General features: G+C 44.4%; 1 protein-coding gene across 1 annotated transcript in view; it reads left to right on the top strand.

The window, feature by feature from the left end:
- The window catches only part of UBE3C (ubiquitin protein ligase E3C), a 116,774-nt gene extending 98,839 nt beyond the window's left edge, over nt 1–17,935 (top strand). The window contains exons 22-23 of the mRNA XM_027573611.2: nt 8,110–8,240; nt 16,122–17,935. Coding sequence (XP_027429412.1) covers nt 8,110–8,240; nt 16,122–16,292 — 302 coding nt within the window. The 3' untranslated portion in view covers nt 16,293–17,935. The remainder of the gene's footprint in view (nt 1–8,109; nt 8,241–16,121) is intronic.
- The last annotated feature ends 1,954 nt before the right edge of the window (nt 17,936–19,889 follow it).

Below are 19,889 nucleotides of genomic sequence, written 5' to 3' on the forward strand. Positions count from 1 at the left end.
ATAGATGATATTTCCAAACTAATTTTTCATATACTTTCTGTTTGGTAATTCATCCACATGGTTTAGAGCCCAGCAAGTGGGATGAGGGACACAGTGAAACCCCCAACCGTCCCGTTCTGCCTCTGCCTCTCCCACCACAAGTAGACACTCTTCTTGGTTCTTTATATATTTACACACAAATACAAAGTTAATTCTTACTTTCCTTATCTTTACACACGATTCTGCGTCTTGTGGTTTTCTCTTCATGTCTTCTTAACTCTCTACTAATGCATTGGATTGCTTCCAGTCTTTTGCTTTTAAAATCGTACTAGCCAAAAAAAGAACCCCAAAAAACAAACAAACAAAAAAACCCACTAACAATTAAAAAGAATAAACAAAAAAACTGGACCTCATTTTTATGAAATTAAACTTAAAAGTTTCTGCTCTTCAAGAAAATGAAAAACTAGGGGCGCCTGGGTGGCTCAGTCGGTTAAGCGACTGCCTTCGGCTCAGGTCATGATCCTGGAGTCCCGGGATCGAGTCCCACATCGGGCTCCCTGCTCAGCAGAGAGTCTGCTTCTCCCTCTGACCCTTCCCCCTCTCATGTGCTCTCTCTCTCTTTCTCATTCTCGCTCTCTCAAATAAATAAATAAATAAAATCTTTAAAAAAAAAAGAAAATGAAAAACCATAAAGAAGATATACAAATGGCCAATAAACACATAGAAAGGTGCTCAACAGCATTAGTCATCAGAGAAATAATAAGATTGTTCAGAGGTAGAATTGGTGTATCTTTTGGGCATTTGTAAGTTTTTTTTAAGTTAACCTCATATATACTTAGGAACAGTGAAAAGAGAAAAAAAAATCATCCTTAAAACAATTACTGTAATTTTAGTGAATTTTCATAGTCTATTCTAGTAATTTATAGTATACATTCTGTTTAGCACAGAAATAAAAAATAAACTATTTCCAGCATACAGCCTCTCCTGCTGTCTTGTCTGCCCTTGAGGTATATTCAGTAAACTTCTGTCTCCTTAAAAAATAAATATATATATTTTTTCAAGCTGTTACTCTTGCAATTAATTTTTGAGGTTAAATAGATATATATGATTCATTTAACCTTCCACTGTAATAAACAATTGTGTGTATATTTCTAGGTATAAAGTCTTTTTCATTTTTTAATGAGAGAAGCCCAGAAGTTGAATTGCTTGTTAAAGGATGGGAAGACTTCAGGGGTGAGAGTAGGGTGAGTAGGACTCAGGGACGGTGTAGCACGCAGTGTTAGTGTTTGGGAAATGGCATACATTCTTGAGCTTGCTTGAGGCTGATTCCACACTTTCAGTCTTTTTTCTCATCTGTAGGAAACTGTCCAAATCTTACATTTTATAAAAATCTGCAGTTGTGAGCCATTGATTCTTATTTTTATTGTGCACACGGACATTTTTAAACTATTTTTTTACTATTTTGTCCCAAAGATATGTATGTATGTATGTATTTATTTGAGAGAGAGCATGAGAGCACGATTTGGGGAGGAGCAGACAGAGGGGGCCAAGCAGACTCTGCGCTGAGCGCGAAGCCCAACGTGAGGCTCAGCGCAGGGCTCAGAGGACCCCCATGATCATGACCCAGGCCGAAACCAAGAGTCGGGCGCTTAACTGACTGAGCCACCCAGGCACCCCTAAAGTATTTTATATACCAGCACAGCTTGCTGGCTCAGTTGGAAGAACACATGACTCCTGATCTCAGGGTCATGCATTCGAGCCCCACCTTGGGGATAGAGATTGCTTTTTAAAAAAACATAGGGGCCCCTGGGGGGCTCAGTCATTAAGCGTCTGCCTTCGGCTCTGGTCATGGTCCCGGGGTCCTGGGATCGAGTCCCACATCGGGCTCCCTGCTCCGCGGGAAGCCTGCTTCTCCCTCTCCCACTCCCCCTGTTTGTGTTCCCTCTCTCACTGTGTCTCTCTCCGTCAAATAAATAAATAAAATCTTTAAAATATATATATATAAAACATTTTTTATAATTTTGTATGTATAAAATATATCTTAGAAAATTTAAAATATATCCTTAAGTAAATGCGATGATGAAGCAGTGTGTGCATGTGATAGCACATCTTTGAAGATGGGCTTCCGTAAGATCTAAGCAAAAGTGTTAGGTGGTCATGGGATGATGAGGCACCTTTGCTTCTGTAAGATATTATTTCCCCTTTCTTTATTATCTATTATACACTGCATAAATCACTTTTCAAAACCAAGAAAACTTTAGAAAACCAAAAACGAAAACATTTCAGTGTCGGGGCACCTGGCTGGCTCCCTTGGTGGAGCGTGTAACTCTTGATCTCTTAACGAATTTACAGGTGACTTTTCTTCATTGTCCTTCTCTCTTTTCTAAATATTATGAAGTGAATATTTCTCTCAGAACAATATTTAAGCCTTAAAAACATACCCTGTATGGGAGTTCCAGCTACAGCTGAGTAAGGAGAGGATTTCTCTCCTCAAAGATCACCATTAGCCTAGTATCAAAAGCAAACAAAAGTAACACAAGAAAATAATAGATTAATATCCCTCAGGAACGTAGATGCAAAAATCCTTGAAATACTAGCAGACCGAATCCAGCAGCTAAGTAGCATTTATACCATGAATGCAAGGTTGATTTGACATCTGAAAATGTATTAATGTAATATGCAGTATTGGCAGTATAAAGAACAAAACCCATATAGTCATCTCAGTAAATGCAGAAGAGAAAGAAAAAAGCAAGTGCATTCAAGCATCTGCTACCTGTTCAGGATAGGAGACCCTCAGGGAACTAGGAACAGAAGGGAACTCGCTCATGCTGATACAGGACATACACAGCACTTCATAGCAGCCCACACACGGTGATGAAAGGTTGAATGCTACCTTCCTAAGTCAGAGGCGCTTCACCCGGGTTTCTAGCTAGTACAGTAAGGTGGGAGGCAGGAAAGGAAGGAGAAAAACATCCAGGTTGGAAAGGAAAAGTGAAAGAAGTAAAACTGTGGGCACCTGGGAGGCTTAGTCGGTTAAGCGTCTCTGACTCTTGGTTTCCGCTCAGGTCATGATCTCAGGGTTGTAAGTTCAAGCCCTGTGTCAGGCTCCGAGCTGGGTGTAGAGCCTACTTAAGATTCTCTCTCCCTGTCCTCTCCCTCTGCCCTTCTACCCCCAAAAAAGGAATTAAGACTGTCTTTCTTCATAGATAGCTTGACAAAAAACAAAATGAGAACTAAAAAAACCATTTCAGCACAAATCAGTTATACACAAACCAGTTTTGTTTTTAGGTAAAATCCAAGAATGGAATTACTTAAACAGCTCCATTCAGAGTAACAGCAAAAAAAATAAAGTACAAATGCAGCAAAGTAAGGGTACGTGCAAGACCTGTCCACTGCAAACTGCACGACAGCACCGAGAGGAAATGGAGAGACAGCCCGTCGTCATGGGTCAGAGACTCCGTATCGTCAAGGTGTCATTCTCTTCAAGTTAATCTGCAGATTCAGTGCAACCCCAACCAAAATCCCAGCAAAATCCCTGTTTGTAAAAACAGGTTGATTTTAAAACTCATTGGGAAATGTAAAGGACCTAAAATAGCCGAAACAGTCTTGTAGAAGAACAGTTATAGGAGTTATACTCTGATTTAAAACCTCCTGTAAAGCTGCAGTAGTCAAGACATTGTGGTATTGGCACAAGGATTGGCATATTGATTGATGGGACATAATCAGGAGTTCAGAAACAAATCCTGACATTTACAGTCAGTTGACCATTCACTTGACAATACAGTAGTGCTGGGACAACATTCATATGGAAAAACAATGAGCTTAGACCTTTACCTCACACCCCATATGCAAAAATTAGCTCAATAGGATCAGAGGCCTGTTGGTAAAAGCCAAACCTATGAAACCTCTAAAAGAACATAAAGGAGAAAATCTGCATGGCTTTTGGATTAGACGGAGTTTTTGGTTGTACACCAAGAGCACGGGCCAGAAAAAAATCAATAAAAAGTTGGACTACCTCAAAATTAAAGCTTTTGTGCTTCAGAAGATACTATTAAAAAAATGAAAAGACAAGCCACAGATTGGGAGAAACTATGTTCAGGTAATATATATATAATATATATACGAAGAACGCTTACAACTTAGTAAGACAAGCAATTGAATTTAAGAATATGGCCAAAAAAATGTTTGACCTGAGAAGATGTATATAAATGGCCAGTAAACAAACAAGCACAGGAGCAGTTGTTTGACACGAAATCAAATTCTAATGAGAGATTACTACATACCCACTAGAAAGACTGTAATCAAGAAGATAGTACCAGATGTTAGTGACTGCATGGAGAAATTGGAACCCTCTTGACTGAATGTGAAATGGTAGAGCCTCTTCGGAAAAGTTTACCATGATTTAAAAAGTTGCTGTACTCCTACCTCACACCATATACAGAAATGAACCCCAAATGTGTCAACAACCTTAGTGTAGGAGCTAAAAGCATAAAACTCTTAGGAGAAAACAGGTAAGTCTTTATGATCTTGGATTTGACATTGGATTCCTACATATGCCAAAAACATGAGCAAAAAAAGAAAAAATAAATACAAATTGGGCTTCATCAAAATTATAAACTTTGTACATCAAAAGACATTATCAAGAAAGTAAAAACACCAACCTAGAGAAGGGGAGAATAGTTGAAAATCATATATATGTATTCAGAATAAATAAAGAATTCTTACAACTCAACAACAGGAAGACAAGCCAATTCAAAAATGGCAGAAGGCGTGAATAGACATTTCTCCAAAGAAGATATACAAACAGCTGGTGATCTCAGACAGATGTGCAACATGACTAATCATTAGGGAGATGCAAACCAGAACAGTGAAACTAGTTCACCCGTCCATGAAGACGACTGCACACAGGCACCATATAGAGAGTAACAAGTGTTGGCTGGCAAGGATGTGGAAACATCAGAACCCTTGTTGGTTGCTGGCATGTGAAGTAGCCACTATGGAAAAATGGTTCGACCCCGCAGGAAGCTGAACATAGACTTACCGTTTGAGCCAGCAGTTCTACTCTGAAGTGCATATACCCAAAGGCATTGGAAGCAGGGACTGAAACACATACTTGCACACACGTATTCACACAGCATTATTCACAGGAGCCCAGAGGTGGGGACAACCGAATGTCCTTCTGTGGATGGATGGATCAGATGTGGTCTCTACACACACCCAGTGGAATGCTATTAAGTCTTAAACAGGAATGAAGTTCTGATACATGCTACAACATGGATGCATCTCAGAAACATTATGCTGAGTGAAATAAGCCAGACACAAAGGACCTATGTTGTGTGATTCAACTTATATGAAGTACCTGGAATGGGCAAATGCTTAGAGCCTGAAGAATTAGAGACCTGTTAGAGGTCACCGGGGCTGGGGGAGGGACAATGGGTAGGGACTTAATTGCTTAATAGTTAGCATTTCTGTCTCGGGTGATGACATTTTGTAGGAAAAAGCAGTGGTGGCTTGAGATTCTCTCCTCTCCCCCACCCCACGCCACGCTTGCTCACTTGCTCTCTCAAATAAATAAGTCTTTAAAAAAAAAGGTTCATGGGCGCCTGGGTGGCTTAGTCGTTAAACGTCTGCCTTCGGCTCAGGTCATGATCCCAGGGTCCCGGGATTGAGCCCAGCAGAGAGTCTGCTTCTCCCTCTGCCCCTCCCCCTCCGCTCTTGTACTCTGTCTCTCACTCTCTCTCAAATAAATAAATAAAATCTTAAAAAAAGAAAAAAGGTTTAAATGGTGAAATTTATGTTCTGTATTTTACCACAATTTAAAGAAAGATCCCTGTGCAGACTCCTCTGTCCTGTGGAGTGCTGTTTCCCCGAGCTTTCCTGCGAGGTCACTCTGACAAGGTTTTGGAGCTGGAGTGCCGTGTGGGCAGAGCGTTGTGGGCGTGTTCCCCCACGTGGACGAGCTGTCTCTGAGAGTGCACCTGCAGACTCGGGTGTCTGCGGGGAACATGGACTTTGAGGAAGTGGGGGTGTTCCACAGGGGATTGCAGCCGTGTTTGCAGAACTCTAAATTTGCTAACATTATTTACATATATATATAAATATGCATGTATTTATATATATACATAAACATAAGTGTGTATCTCCCCTTTCTGTCATTAATTTTTATTGCTGTAAGTTTGAACTCTAATGTTTATGTAAAGGCAGATAATACCTAAGGTCATTCTGTCCCCACTATCAAGTCATAAGTTTAAAAAAATGAAATCAATCCATTTACCACAAAGATACAAATGTAGGGATCCGAAGGGGTACATGCACCCCGATATTTATAGCAGCAATGTCCACAATAGCCAAACTGTGGGAAGAGCCCAGATGTCCATCGACAGATGAATGGATAAAGAAGATGTGGTATATATACACAATGGAATATTATGCAGCCATCAAAAGGAATGAGATCTTGCCATTTGCAACAACGTGGATGGAACTGGAGGGTGTTATGCTGAGTGAAATAAGTCAATCAGAGAAAGACATGTATCCTATGACCTCACTGATATGAGGAATTCTTAATCTCAGGAAACAAACTGAGGGTTGCTGGAGTGGTGGGGGGTGGGAGGGATGGGGTGGCTGGGTGATAGACACTGGGGAGGGTATGTGCTATGATGAACGCTGTGAATTGTGCAAGACTGTTGAATCACGGATCTGTACTTCTGAAACAAATAATGCAATATATGTTAAGATAAAGAAAAGAAGAAGATAGCAGGAGGGGAAGAATGAAGGGGAGTAAATCGGAGGGGGAGACGAACCATGAGAGACGATGGACTCTGAAAAACAAACTGAGGGTTCTAGAGGGGGGGGGTGGGGGGATGGGTTAGCCTGGTGATGGGTATTAAAGAGGGCACGTTCTGCATGGAGCACTGGGTGTTATGCACAAACAATGAATCATGGAACACTACATCCAAAACTAATGATGTCATGTATGGTGATTAACATAAAAAATTATTTAAAAATAAAATAAAGATGCCAAAAAAAAATAAAAAAAAATAAAAAAATGAAATCAATCCAACCTTTCCTTTGCCAAGAAGTTGTCTTGGGTTGTTTGCATTACCCTATCTGCACTGAAAGCTTGTACCTTTAATGATCTTAGCTATTCCAGTAAATAGGTTTTAAAATATTATCATATTCATTTTGGTGCCAATTAATGCACTTAAGATATTTTATCGATGTTATTTCTGTAGGATATTAACAATGAGGGAACAATATATAGCAATTATTTCAGCTTTAGGAAGCACTTAACTAGATTAAAAGCTATAAGTAGCAGATATTACACTTGAGAATAGTGGTCTCATCGTGTGCTGGGTGTTGTTAGCCATGGCCTGTGCCTTACTGTTACAAGGACAGGTGATAAAACAAATTTAGACACTAGGGTCATGTTGGCAAAATAACTAGCTCTATTAGAAATAAAAATCCCAAAGTGTGCTGTTTTCAGATATGTGGCCTTCATATAAATCCTTTGTTATTTAGGGTCTGCTACTCAACAGAGGTTGGTTTTTAACTCCCAGCAGAGTTCTTAAAACTCAGACCCTTTTGCAGCATCACTGGCTGCCGGGGCTCATCCTCATTCTGGCGTTCGGTGTTTGGGTCCTGAGCGGTTCCCATCCACCTTCTCCCAAGAGCAGAATGAATGCCGTGTCTTGGGGCACCTGCCTGGTCGGTTGGGAGTCAGGGTCGTGAGCTGAAGCCCCATGTTGGGCATGGAGCCTACTTAAAAAAAGAAAGGTGTCTCGGGGCTCCTGGGTGGCTCAGTCATTAAGCTTTCAGCTCAGGTCATGGTCCCAGGGTCCTGGGATCAAGCCCCGCATTGGGCTCCCTGCTCGGCGGGAAGCCTGCTTCTCCCTCTCCCCCTCCCCCTGCTTGTGTTCCCTCTCTCGCTGTGTCTCTCTCTGTCAAATAAATAAATAAAATCTTTAAAAAAAAAAGTGTCTCTAGAGTTGGCTCTCAGCCACGAGCTGGCATCTGTCACTGGCAGGTGGAATAAGGAATCACTCTTACCAGTTGGTTGCTTTGGTGTTCTTTGGAGAATACCGCTTTGCAGTTACCTGGTTTGTGATGAAACATTTGTTCCTGTTATCATAGGAGGCTATTCCGCCGACCATCCTGTAATCAAAGTCTTTTGGAGAGTTGTGGAAGGATTCACTGATGAAGAAAAGCGCAAGCTGCTCAAGTTCGTAACAAGCTGCTCCCGACCCCCTCTCTTGGGGTTTAAGGTACACAGCTTCTGTGTCATTTGCTTTAAAAACCAACTTGTAAGCAGGAAAGGCAGCAGGATATCAAGTGGGATTAAACGATGTAGTGCATTATCCACAGGTCTCAGGGGAGTAACATTTCCGGTGTAGAGCGTTTATAACACCAGGTTTCTCTATATTTTTAGCTACGTTAACTGTTTCAGCCAGATCAATGATGTATTGGTTACGATGTGTACTTCATGGTGCTGGTCCCCGGGTCACCTGCTGATGCGGTGGTTGTGATCGTGACGGCCTGTGAGCAGGGCCTGCTGGCTGGGGGTCCCTGGGCTGGGCTCGGGGCATGTAAAGTGCCATCTCCTCAGTTTTACTACTGAACTGAAGAAAACACAAGCTAAAAATGGGGACGTGGTGTATTTGGGAAGAATAATGTAGGAGCAAAAGTGCAGTTGACCTTTGAACAACGTGGGGTCAGGGGCGCTGACCACCCCACCCCAAGTAGCAGAAAATCCACAGATAACTTTTTTTTTTAATGTATTATTGAAATTTATTTCATTTGTTTTTTTTTTAATTTTATTTTTTTTAAGATTTTATTTATTTATTTAACAGAGATAGTGAGAGAGGGAACACAAGCAAGGGGAGTGGGAGAGGGAGAAGCAGGCTTCCCGCGGAGCAGGGAGCCCAATGCGGGACTTGATCCCAGCACCCTGGGATCATGACCCGAGCTGAAGGCAGACACTTAACGACTGAGCCACCCAGGCGCCCCTCCACAGATAACTTTTGACTCTTCAAAAACTGAACTGCTACAGTCTGCTCTTGATGGGAAGCCTTACCAATAACATAAGCAGTCGAGTAACAGGTCTTCTACACTGTATTCTTACAATAAAGTAAGCTAGAGGAAAGGAAATGTTGAAATCCTAAGAGAAAATACCTGTCTAGTACTGATTTGTATTTATCAGAAAAATCTGCATGTAAGTGGATTCGTGCAGTTCAAACCAGTATTCTTCAAGGATCAGTGGGATATTTTTCCCTGTTGCTAACTGTTACTTTTTCATGTTACTTATCATTTCTGATCATTAATTATTACCTCATTAATTCAGCTTAATATTTTTAGCAATTAAAATTGGTTAGGGGACAGTTAGAGGTTCCCTTATTCATTGTCAGTTAAAATAAAGCAATATTAATAGTTTAAAATACACAATGGTGTATATAATATAGAAGAATATCAAGTTAGATAAGCATTGAATATTGCTTGTGCAGGTGAAACTTAGAGAAGGCATGTACTTTCCCATAACCTTCTATCAATGAGTTATATAGGAGTAATTCTTTTCTTTAAATTTTTACTTTGAAATTATTTTAAAAGTATGGAAAAGTGAGAATTGAATAAAGAACTTCTAGTATGTAAATTGCACTTCAATCAAGCTATTTTTATTTATTTTACTTATTTTTACTGGTATATATTTTTAGAGAGGGAGAGAGGGAGTTGGGGGCAGAAGGGGAGAGAAGAAGAATCTCAAGCAGACCCCACACCCAGCACAAAGGCTGACTTGGGGTTTGCTCTCACAACCCTGAGATCACAACCTGAGCCAAAATCAAGAGTCAGATGCTTAACCCATGGAGCCACCCAGGAGCCCCTCAATCAAACTATTTTTAAAAATTGACATCAGTAGGGGTGCCTGGCTGGCTCAGGTGGTGGAGCATGCAACTCTTGATCTCAGGGTTGTGAGTTCGAGGCCACATTAGGTGTAGAGATTACTTAAAAATAAAAACAAAAAAATCTTTTAAAAAATTGACTATCCGTAGCTTCATACAGCATCCCGGTAGTGCCATCCGAGCTAGAGCCGTAAAGTGGAGAAGTTGGGGGGGGGGGGGGTGGCATGAGTGCGGTGGTTTGATTATTCACAGGACCTGCGTTATTAACACTGCTATAGTTTGGAAGCTGGATAATTTTCAATGACTTTAGAACCAAAATCACTCCTCTGTCTTCCAAAGTATCAGAGGAGGAGAATAAGCCCAAAAAGACAAACAGAACCCACTTCATTAACCAGATACAGAAAACACTAAGAATCATGAAATAGACACGGAACGTTATTGAGAGAAGGTTGAATGTGCATAGAATAAACTCATCTGTTAAGGGAAAGAACTTTCAGACTGGATTAAAAAACTCTGCTGTGTACAAGCAACATACCTAGACAAAGTGATTCAGAAAGATTGATGTTTCTTGTTTCGTGTATAACCTCCCCCTGGTGACCCCAAAAGAACTAGGTGGATCAGCTTCACGGTTTTATGCCCTGGCACATGTGACCAGATATGAAAACAGGCCTCTGTGCATCTAAAGAAAATCAGGCAATAGCCTGAAAGAAACATGTCTGTGCTTTTTGGTTCCTCTTGGGCTTGTCGTGAAGTCTGGGGTTGTTGCCGTGTTGGGGCCTGGAGAGCGGGAAGAACGCGGGGGAGGCTCGCAAGTGCGCAAACCGGTGGGACCAAGGAGAGGGTCTTCTGAGGGCCAAGTTTTATCATCTAGTCATGGAAACAGTCATATAAGTTAAATTCTTACATACTAAGATTGTAATACAATTAGGTAGTTTTATCAGCAACCTTTATTATGAGAGACTAGGCTTCTAGAATCTTCCAGTTTCAAAATGACACCAAACCTAAGAGGTAAGAAAATTAAGGACCGGGCGCCTGGGTGGCTCAGTCGGTTAAGCGACTGCCTTCGGCTCAGGTCATGATCCTGGAGTCCCGGGATCGAGTCCCGCATCGGGCTCCCAGCTCAGCGGGGAGTCTGCTTCTCCCTCTGACCCTCCCCCCTCTCATGTGCTTTCTCTCTCTCATTCTCTCTCTCAAATAAATAAATAAAATCTTAAAAAAAAAAATTAAGGACCTAGTTTCATGAAAGGAAGTTTGGAAGACCTACTCCCATCAAAACTGAGTGGAGGACCCAGAGATTTCTGCCAGCTACTGATTAATTTAGTCCAGGGCCAGTAAGAATTAGGGGTGTTGCGGAAGGGGAAGGTTCCAGAGATTTTGGCAGCCAGTGGAAGAGTCTGTGTTAAAAGGCCTGTGGGAGCGTCGCAAGTTTAGAGGGAAGAAGTGGGGGGTTTACATTAGCTTTTAAAATCCCACATGGAGGGCGCCTGGGTGGCTCAGTCGGTTAAGCGTCTGCCTTTGGCTCAGTCATGATCCCAGATCCTGGGATCCAGTCCCACATCGAGCGCCCTGCTCGGTGGGAGGGGGGGGAGGTGAGGGGGTTTGCTTCTCCCTCTGCCTCTGCCTGCTGCTGCCCCTGCTTGTGTGCACCCTCCCTCTCTCTCTGGCAAATAAATAAAACAAAATCCCACATGGAGCCATAGTGAGAACAAATACTCTTGTCCCCTGTTGGTGACCCCACACAATCATAACTGAGCTGTCATTGTACCATGAAAAATGCTTTGGGGAGCTATGAGATAATCTTCCTATTTTAGATTTTTTTTCAAGGATCTAAAATACATTAAATATGAAATTTAATTTAGAGTTTTCAAATATCTTTGCAGTTGTCCTAAGTTAGGCTCTGAAGGTGGAAAAAAATCACCTTAATATTTGTGCTTTCCAGTTGGCTCGGCATGCCCGGTGAGAGTGCCCTTCAGTCCAAGTCCTGTAAAGAGCAAAGGCAAACTTGCATAATTTAAAAGTTATGAAACTCCTTAGTGCCAGATTATTGGAGAAGAATAGCGTCTGCTAAAGCTAATTAAAGTTTAATATGTTCAATGAATGTGATTGTTACAGACAAAAAAAATCATTAAAGCACTGTAGAAAATTGTTAAGTTGCCATCAGGCCACATAACAAATTGATGATTTTTCTCACTCTGAATTAATGCAAATTCCCATTGTGCTCTATTTAGTTATGCACGAAATGGTGCCCTTGACTCAGATTTCAGTGAAGAACTTCATTTTTTTTACTTTTAAGGCTCCAAGTGGGAAATTCAATTAGCATTATGAAAGAAATGCTAAAATGGAGCATTTAATTCAAAATGTATTTCAGGCTCTTCCCATTTAGCCAGTCACTTACCTTTCTCCCTGTGCTCGCTGACTCTGCCTTCAGAGGTCCTTTTGTGTTTCAAAATGTGATGTTTTCATTTTAGTTTATTCAAGCATTTGAAAAAATTGCCCTCCATGTACTCAGAATGTGAAATAATAAATGTAATTAATGTGCTTTCTCTTTCTCTTTTGGTTCCTGTTCTAACACTTTCATGAGACACTTAAAATAGCATATAAACTATAATTTTTAAAAAGACAGTGGCTTTTAGTACATAATATATGCCCCATATACTGTTTAAATGAAGTTTTTAATTTAACAGTGAGAAACATACAAAGGCTGATAGTAAGTGTGTAAGTCTTGAGTCAGCATTTTGTGGGCTATGCTGTTCCTCAGTTTTGCCCACATTGTAAAATACATGCTAAATTCAACATACAAATGAAACAAAACCTGCAGGGAAGCAGTTTGGGCCAGTTGGGCGCCTGCTCTGCTGGGCGACAGGGTGCAGGCACCTCCAGGGGTCCCCATCCAAGCAGGGACATCACTCCAATTTTGTTCTCTCGTTTCCACAATGGGTGGTTAGTAGGTAATTATTTTTTATATTCTTTGATCACAATTCTTGAATATAATTTAAGCTAATTATGTGCTCAGTTTTATAGGCTTTTTTTCACTCAGCATTACATCAGGATCATTTTTCCTCATATTAAAACATCTTTGAAATATTTTTAATAAACTTCATAATGTCCCATCATGCAGATTTACCACAATTGACTTACAGTTTATTAGTTGTTTACAACTCTTCCTTCCTTTTGATGCTAGGCACATCCTTGTGCATAAACCATGATCTGTGTCTCTGATTGTCTGCTCAGGAGGCAGTCCTGGAGGTCAGAGGACGTGCGTGTCTATGGCTCCCGGCACCTGTGCCACACTGGCCTCATGAGCGGCTAGGCCAGACTGCGCCTTGGAGAAACTGCTAGCGGGTGTCGGTGTGAGCCTTTGCTCTGGTGTTGGAAGCACAGGTGTCTTGTCACAGCTCTGAGGAGGAAGCATGTGACAGGTGTATGGGGCACTCACCCGGAGGCGAAACCAGCCAGGCGCCTGTTGGTGGCCGCCATTTTGTTCTCCTGGGCCCCGTTTTCTGGTACAGTGAGGGGTGCAGCCGCTAGCTGGGTGTCTGAAATCCTGTAGCAAGGGAGCTAAATCCAGGCTTGCCTGAGAGTTGGCAGATTCAGGCTTTTCGGATGAAGACCGGCTCCACTTCATCGGGCTCCGACATGTAAATCACATCTTGTGTCTAATGGTGTTTATTGTAAGAGGGAGATAGAGTCCCTAGTTATTTGTGGCTCTCAAAGAGCTGGCCTTTCCAGAGATCACACATTCAGCCCGCCTGATCAAGTCAGCCTGCAGATACATCTGCACAAGGGTGAGGTGACTTAGCATGTGTGTATTCATAGCATCGTTATTTGTAAAATTAATAAGTAAAATAACGTAACTGTTCATCGACAAATGGTGCTGCACGCATCTAAGTAGAATACCGTACAGCCTCAAAAAAGGAGGGAACCAGATTGATTGAGAAAGATCATAGAGACAGTATCACGTGAACGATGATCGAGGTCCACACAGTGTGCATAGTGTGCTAACGTTTTCTATTTTAAAGTGGGGAGGGAGAAGATATTTTCTTGTCTGTGCACGAATCTCTGTGGGAAGGTACTTAAGACCCTGAGCACTGCTGCTCGTGGGCCGGGAGCCGGCAGCTGGGATGGAGAGAGTTTGCGCTGTGCCTGAGAAAACATAAGCGCTTAGTCCCTCCATCCTGCCGGCGCTCCTGGGGCAAGCAGGACGAGCGAGAGCCACGCCGTCCACCGCCCTCTCATCCTCTACCTGGTCACTGAACTCACGGAGGAGCTGGGTCGCTCTTCTGCACATCTTGTGAACCTGGTCATTAGAGGATCATCAGACTCCGGATTTGAATTTTTCTTTTTTGGCAGTAACGTTCCATAGATAAAACGTTATCTGCTTCATGTCGTGTCACTTCAGTGTCAAAGACCCGGTGTCTGAGTTGGCGGCCGGAGGGGCCGGGATTGGTGTGAGGCTTCGGTCCGCCTGCTGCAGAGGCCCCTTGTGGCCGCACCCTAGACCCGTTCTTTCATGTGCTTGTGAAACGGCCACACTCCCAACTGCGGCATCTCTTCACTTCTTAGCTGACATTTCCTCTGAAGAAAAACTTTATTTTTTCTCATCAGTTATTTGGTTACCCTGAGGACTCTTTGTGCAGAAATGATAGAATAAATCATTATCATTGTTCACTTACCAGTTTTCAGAATACTGAGTGGGTTAACTAATACCTCATTAAGGCAACCGTACATTTAGCTGCTTTACTATCACCACGAATGCATGGACTTTAACATTTTATGTGTTTCAGTCAATTACAAGTATTCCTTTTCGCCTTCAGAGCGTGCATCTGTGGGCGGGGGGCTGCCCTCAGGTGGGCCTTCTAACCCACCTGTAGGCAGGGGGAGTGTGGGGTGGCTGGCTTTCTGGTGTGACACACGGTGACTCTTGTCAGGTTCATTTCTTGGCTCCATGTGGAATCCCGTATTTTCCCAAGGAGCCCTGGTTCCTTCCCATGAGAAATGGGTCTACAGAAACCAAACCTGGGTGCTCAGGCTGTTCATTGTCACATGTGGTTATTGTTTCCAGGCCCTGGAAACCATGGACAGCGTTAGGAAATGGGTGGGTTTTTTCCCTAAGAGAAAAATACATCACAAGTTCAAACTGACATTTCCAATTCAAATTTAAACTTCCAAGGTTTTTATTTCTTTGATTTTATATTTGGATCTTGTTTTAACGGAGACAGTTGAGGTTTTCAATTTGTTCTTTTTTTTTTTAAGATTTTATTTATTTATTTGACAGAGAGAGACACAGCGAGAGAGGGAACACAAGCAGGGGGAGTGGGAGAGGGAGAATCAGGCTTCTCGCTGAGCAGGGAGCCCGATGCAGGGCTCGATCCCAGGAGCCTGGGATCGTGACCGGAGCCGAAGGCAGACGCCTAACAAATGAGCCACCCAGGCGCCCTTAATTTGCTCTTTTGCTTCATCTTCTCGTGAATTCTGGAGTCCCACAGCCTGTTACTATTCCACATAGATGCATAGTAGTTGTAAGGAGCACCGTGGTGGTTTTAGAACAACACTGCGGGGCGGGGCGGGGCGCCTGGGCAGCTCCCTGCTCGCACTCAAGCCCTCTCTCTCAAATAAATAAAATCTTAAAAAAAAAAAAAAAAGAACAACACTCAGAATAACGCCTCCCTGTGTGATTAAGCCACCAATGCGTAGGTTCCTTTGTTTCATTTTGCTTTCAATATTTTGAGATTGCTGTTTTCCTCCCCTTTTGAGTGAATTTGGGTTTTTTTCCTGTTGTGACATCTGCGTGGCTCAGAGTTTAGAGAAGGCGAGCTCTGTCACTGTCCATCCTGCTCTGTCCCCCCGGTGGCTTCTGTCTCGAGCTCTGTCACCGTCCCTCCACCCTGCTCTGTTCCCCGGGTGGCTTCTGTCTGTTCTGACATATATTCAGGTCTTCCCTCTCGTACCTTCTTGAATTTAAACAAATTTTTAAAAGACTAAAACAAAACCATGGAGGCCCTGCTCACTGGAGAGGTTATGTTTCCCGTGAGTGAACGTTGTGCTTGTCCTTTCTCATGCACAAAGTGCAGGGCACAGTATTTGGTGTTCTGCAGAGCTCAGTCTGGAGCATCATAAAAAACCGGATGTCTTTTGGGAAAATGTGACAACAACGTTTTACTGTTTGAAGCAGGCAGGTTTTGTGTGCTTTTAAAAAATCCATTCAAGGGCCGCCTGTTAAAGCCACGTCCTGCACACCTGCTTTCTTTTTAGGAGCTGTACCCCGCGTTCTGCATTCACAACGGAGGCTCTGACCTTGAGCGGCTCCCCACGGCCAGCACCTGCATGAATCTGCTGAAGCTCCCCGAGTTCTATGACGAGACACTTCTGCGAAGTAAGCTTCTCTATGCTATCGAATGTGCTGCCGGCTTTGAGCTGAGCTGAGCCGAGACGGGGACTGACCCTCCGCAGAGGAGTTGCCCATGCCTGTGGCTGCACCGTGGGCAGTTCCCCCGGCCACCAAGGGTGCTGGGGCCAGACTCCTGCAGCTCTCCTGCCCCTCCCCCATCCCTCATGCCCCCTCCTCCATTTTCTAGATGGTCCGTTAAGTCATGGTCACTCACTTAGATGGACACTGCTTTTCCAATAACTTAGAGTAACCAATGTTATGTGCCATGTGGCTACTTTAGTAACTTTGCCAAGAAGAGCACAGTTTTAAGACTAGTGGCAACTCAGTGAAATTAACCAAAGATGAAGCTTTGGCTTTGCTGATGGACTCGAGCCCTTCCTGAGCTGGGGGGGCTGGCGGGGGGGGGGGGGGGGGCAGCGCGTTTGCTCAGTCTGCAGAGACGCCGGGTCTGAGAGATGGAGACGCGTCCTCTCTGGGCCCGCTGCTTCTCATGTGGCTGAATTGTTTACAGTCCTAATTGTTAAAACTAAAGGCATTTTCTCTCCTGCTGCCTTTTCCCAAAGTGGTTAGGTTTGGAAAATACACAACAGTGATAATACTTTATTTGTGCTTTTTAAGCCATTCCCCTGAACGGGACTAGCATGCATGTTTCGGTTTACCATTGACCACATCATGGTGGTTTGGGTATTCCTGTGTGTGGGTGTGTGTGAGGGGAGACTTCATCCTTCTTCCATTTCTGGCTCCACCTCGTGGCCGCAGAGCTTCCGGGAGAGGGGAGGGGCTCGTCCGGTTCCCGCGGCTCTCATGGCCCGCAATCGGCGGCGACTTGGAGAGAGCAGACACTGGCATCGATTCGAATCACTTGAACCAAAGTGGAGGGCTGTGGCTTTGCACTGGGGCCGCCTGCCGTGGCGGGGCCTCGAGGCCGGCTGCCCTCCTCCCCCGGGGCTGCGCCCGCCCCTCTTACCGGATATCTGGGCCGTGCGCCACGCTTCTGCACCCTCTGCTTCTCCACGGTGCTGCGCTGAAGGAAGCCTGGACAGTCCCCAGCGCGTGTCCAGGGGGAGGAGTGGTGGTGACCCTCTCTTAAAAAGGCACTTTATCAGGACCTACCTTGTTGCTGGGTGATTTCGGTCTCTGAAAACGGAGAGCGCGTCAGAGCGTCAGTCACGAGAGCCATAGTGACCCTCGCTGATGCCGGGGGCCTGGGGGCTCTCACTCTGACCTCCCTCTGCCTCACCTAGCGTTTCCTGTCACTGGGCTGTGGGCTGTCCTATGGAATTGACCAGAATTAGCAATATGCTTTTAAATGCGGGGAAACTGAATGACACTTTTAAGACAATGACCATATCAAAACAAAATGTATAATTTCATAATTTGAATAATAAATTAAGTGTTTAAATGCTATTTGTAGTCTTGATATACAGAAATAAAATAATTAGGGTTTGTCCTTGGTTTTATTTTTATTTTAGGTTGGTTTATGTTGCATGTTCTGTATCTTCTCTGCATATTAGTTTGTGTATTTTATTATCAGCATTCTGAAAATGGATTATCTGGGACTGAAGGGAGATGGGCCATTACACTTACTTGGTTTTTTTTTTCTCAGCTATTCTGAGCTTATTTATTTATTTGTATGTTCCAGTGGTTAAATATTTGCATTAAATGTTTTTTCCCCCAAGATTGTGTTGGAGTCCCCCGAAATCATTGTGATTCGTTGCTAAAACGATTGTTTTATCACGGGTGTGTAAGTGACGTCAGGTAATGCAGCGTAAGGACAGCCTGTGAATATTGCTGAGACCCCACCAGACTGGACAGGATGCCCACCGTCTGCACACACAGATGCTCCAGCAGGCGGACCTGGGACCGCCCTCCTGGCCTGTGCTGTCCCGGGAGGGACGCCACCTTCCCAGGGCTCTCCATGGGTTTAGCAAGACACTGTTGAGAAAAATTATACGTAAAGGGAGACTCTCCTTCTGTGCTTTGTTTGCCTTTCTCTGTGTTCTGTTCTACTTTGTGTTAACTGCTAACAATTTTGTGCTCAAACGGAATGTTGAGTTAAAGTGGGGGGTTATTCCAGGTGTTTCTCACAAGCTGTCGCCTGCAGATAGAGTCTGGCTGGCGTCCTCACTGCTCGGTGGTCTTGTTGCCACGTCCTGCCCCGGTGCTCATGACAGCCCCACCTGCAGCTTGCATGTGGTGAGCACCTGTGCACGGCACAGCCGGGCACCATGGAGCCCGCCACAGCCACAAGCAGCTACGGCCCTGGCGCTCGAGCCCCAGCCTGCGGTCCGCACAGGCCTTCCAGGCACAGACCCGCCGTTGGCAGCGATGAAGAACCGAGGCAGGGCCTCGCAGACCTGTGGATGCTCGTGGGATTTGGAGCGAGGAAGGGTTCCGGAGACTTCCTCACGGGGAGCGGGGAGCTTGACATAATTTCATACTGAAATTGTCTCATAATTTAAAGAAAGATAAACAGCCAAAAGCATATGATAATGCAAATAAAATAGAAACCTGGGGCCTAGAATAGGAGCCTAAAATAAGCTAACCAAAGCTAATAATTAGCTGATCTCTCGCAGCCAAGACATAAACCCAGAAACTTAAAACAGTCAGCTCTTTGAAATTTATCTGTTCCAGGCCAGAAAGCATTACAAGTGTGTAATAACCTGTCTGAAATAACACAGCCACATGTACCACGCAGGACGGCAGATTTCACCTGGATGCCTCTGCTCCCCAAACGGAAAGTGTGTGTCAGTGAGCTCTCTCGGCTTCCAGAGGCTTCTCCTGGTGCTGTGGTGGCGGCGAGGCTCAGCAGCCTCGACGAGTCCTTGTGCAAGGCTTTGGAGCTGAGAGGACCACATGGGCTGCAGGTGGGAGGCTCCTGTGGGCTCCAGGGCTGTGGGCCATGAAAAGCTCTCTGCTTCCAGAAGAGTCTGAGAGGGAGTTCTTTTTTTTTTTTTTTTTAAGATTTTATTTATTTATTTATTTGACAGCGAGAGAGGGAACACAAGCAGGGGGAGTGGGAGAGGGAGAAGCAGGCTTCCCGCGGAGCAGGGAGCCCGATGCGGGGCTCGATTCCAGGACCCTGGGACCATGACCTGAGCTGAAGGCAGACGCCCAACGACTGAGCCACCCAGGCGCCCCGAGGGGGAGTTCTTAAAGCCTGAGGACTTTGTGCCTCTGCTCATGTGTCTGTCAAATGAGGATGATCTGGGTACTTGGGCTGCCCAGCATCGATATGAGGGGACATGCAATAGAATCTCACTTTAAACTGGTCTCACGTGGTGAGACCGTGCAGAAGCCCGATGACAGCCGTCCGACCCCGGCCTTAGTAAGCAGACGCCTTTGCTGTTTCCTCGGCAGAGGTGGGCAGAGGACAGTCACCCATCTTGTCTTCCCGCCTCTCCGTTCCGTCTGTGGAGGGACAGTTCCCAGTCAGCTCTGAGCGCTTCTCGGAAAGTAGCATCCTTCACTTGTATACGTGACCTCACAACCCGCCGTGTGATCCAGTCAACACTTAGCGGAAGATGGTTCACCTTACACGGGTGGTGCGGCCTAGGTCAGGAGCCCCCCTCCCCCCGCCGGCCTCCCTGGTGGGCTCTGCGGGGTTAGCACAGGCTGTGTTTCCTCCCTCC

The sequence above is a fragment of the Zalophus californianus genome, chromosome 12 (genome assembly GCF_009762305.2).
Source record: "Zalophus californianus isolate mZalCal1 chromosome 12, mZalCal1.pri.v2, whole genome shotgun sequence".
Lineage (NCBI taxonomy): Eukaryota > Metazoa > Chordata > Mammalia > Carnivora > Otariidae > Zalophus > Zalophus californianus.